The following is a 2,696-nucleotide window of genomic DNA, read 5'->3' on the forward strand; positions in this document are numbered from 1 at the left end:
TAGTTCACAAAGAACTGTGAACCAGTTCAGTGGCTGTGGGGCATTTCTAACCTTCCGTATGTCACGTGATGTAAAATGGCTGTTTTGTAATCGCTACGTTGAAGGTTGTTTTGAGAATATTGATGGTAAATTATGACTTTACCATACAATTTCTCACAAATTACTCCGACAGTCTACATCATAAACATGTTTACTTCAATTAAAAATAAATTTGCATCGGTAAGTATCTTCTGTTTTATCTTTATCAGAGATAGAAGTTACATCTTAGCCGTCCTCCTTTTCTTCATTTCACTTCTGTTTCACTGCATTCAATCGTATCGTTCGTTATTACATTATTATACAAATTGTAGCCAAATCACAGGGATTTTATTAGTATGTTTTTTCAGATCAATTTGTTAGTCGGCTAAGTCTTATTTTAAAGTTAGTAGGTCTAAATAATGTAGATCTCCTCTCTGAATTGAATATTTTCTCTCCTTTCTCAAAATAGAATTTTCAAATACACAGCCATGCCATTTGTCTTAAAATGTCTTTGGGTCCTTAGAAATCCATAGAAATATATAGTTTTGCATTTAGAATAATTTCCAAGAAAAATTTAAAAAGAAAAAGAGTTTACTGTAAGTTCTTACTTTTTGGACTGAAAATTCCCCCTGTAAACTCAATGTTAAGCCTACAAATCATAACTTTTCCTGTTGGTATTTTCATCAATCCAAAGGCAACTGATTGCTAAAATTCAATTCAGAAACAAGTGTAGTCAGAGAGTAATAACATAACATTTAAATCGTGGGTGACTGCTTGAAACCTCGTATATGCCATATTTGGTCATTTTGACTTTTTGGTACCGTTCGAAAGCTCGTAAAAGCGCGGATCTTGTGAACAAATCCTCGTATTCTTAATCGAGTTTTTGGTTCAATAGGTCGGTGATCTCGAATTGTTATACGAGGTTTATATTTTCCAAGAATGAAAACCACGTATAGCGGTAAAAAAAATAATCAAAAAGATTTTAACAAAATACGCGTACCGGTACAAATAGTTTTTTGCGAGAAAAAGTAATTCCGCGTCAGATATCGTTTTACGAGGTTTCAAGCGGTCACCCACGAAATTCACATTATTAAGTTTATTAAGATACTGGTTTACTATATTCTATTAAGCTTAGACGAAGTTAGTACGTAAAATGTTCTTCTGTCTGTTTTGGTGAATGTTTTTAATTATGTTTTTACAGTGTTAGAATACCTGATATGTGTTAGAATGATCAAGTCTAAATAGAACTTGAAGTTCATTATGTTTGGAAATAAATGGAAGAAATGGTTGCAGATTTGTAAGCCACAAGATTCTCCACCCAGAAATAATGTTTTTGTTGAAGTTCTGGTATTAAATGTAATGGTGAGACGAAGATTGACAAAGAAAGATGTACTACATATCTCTATTGGTAGTTTACTACTTTTAGTTACAGCTTTTATATTGACATATGGTGTTATTTTACATCAGGTGGATAGAAAAATACATCTAGCCTCTACTAAATATCAAGGCACCGACAAATCTTTGGTTGATACTGAAGGTCGTCATACTAAACGTGTCAAATTCAAATTCAAGCCAAGAGTAAATTCTGATGCTGTTGAAATTGGAGCCTCTCCCAAACGTATTACAATTTGGAAACCATCAGACTTTTTAGGAAAAGCATCCGATATGCCAAGATGTGTGACAAATTCCAAATTTTTAGTTGTAATTACCTCAGCTCCTACTCATTCAGACCGTAGGTCAGCCATTAGAAAGACTTGGTGCAATCCTTATGCTTCAGAACATTCTCAAGATTCCTGGCAGTGTGTGTTTTTGATTGGAAGTGTTGAGGGTGACATAATTTCTAGAAAAGTTAAGAAAGAGATGTCAGTTTATCGGGATATTTTACTTGGCAGCTATATAGACTCTTACAGAAACCTCACTTATAAAGTTCTAAATGCATTCTCTTGGAGTAAAACCTACTGTCCTATTAATTTTGTTTTAAAAACAGATGATGATTGTTTTGTGAATACAAAACTTCTTTATCAATTTTTGATAACTTATAATGACAAGACTACAGACTTGTATGCTGGTAATATATTTATGGAAGATTCCAATCGACCTGTGATTCGTAATGAATTGAATAAATGGCATGTAGCAGAAGACACATATTCTCGGGAAAGTTATCCACCGTATGCTAGTGGAACTGGCTATATTTTGTCTCAAGATGTTGTTGGTAGAGTAGTAGATGAAAGTGTGTATCATAAACCTATACCAATAGAAGATGCCTATACCGGTATATTGGTGAATTCTCTAGGAATTGAACCTGTACAAAGTGCTCGTTTTATGACATTTAGCTCAGGCTTAACTTTATGTAATTATTTGTATCTCTTTGTGTCTCATAATGTCAAGGCAAATCAACAGTTTGAGATGCATAATAATATGATGATGGCACATTCAAAATGTCATAATGATGAAGAGGTCACCTCTTGGTTTTAGGTGAGTAAATTTCATTATATTTATATATGAACCACTTAAACGACAAGTATCTGACTTTTGTTTCAGAAATTATGTAACAAAAATATACAAAAATATTACGGAACTTAAGAATTAAAATCCTTATACCGTTTAAAGCCTATACAAAATATTCCTAGGAGAAATTGATGTGTATGTCTAAAAGTCCAAAAATGACCAAGATCGAT

General features: G+C 32.9%; 1 protein-coding gene across 1 annotated transcript; it reads left to right on the forward strand.

Moving 5' to 3' along the window:
• Positions 1-1,683: 1,683 nt before the first annotated feature.
• LOTGIDRAFT_138436 (hypothetical protein) lies at positions 1,684-2,493 on the forward strand (the record flags this gene model as incomplete). Its single annotated transcript, XM_009048580.1, has 1 exon — positions 1,684-2,493. The coding sequence occupies one exon, from the start codon at positions 1,684-1,686 to the stop codon at positions 2,491-2,493; it is 810 nt and encodes a 269-aa protein (XP_009046828.1).
• Positions 2,494-2,696: the final 203 nt, after the last annotated feature.

This window comes from Lottia gigantea (genome assembly GCF_000327385.1).
Source record: "Lottia gigantea unplaced genomic scaffold LOTGIsca_125, whole genome shotgun sequence".
Classification (NCBI taxonomy): Eukaryota; Metazoa; Mollusca; class Gastropoda; family Lottiidae; genus Lottia; species Lottia gigantea.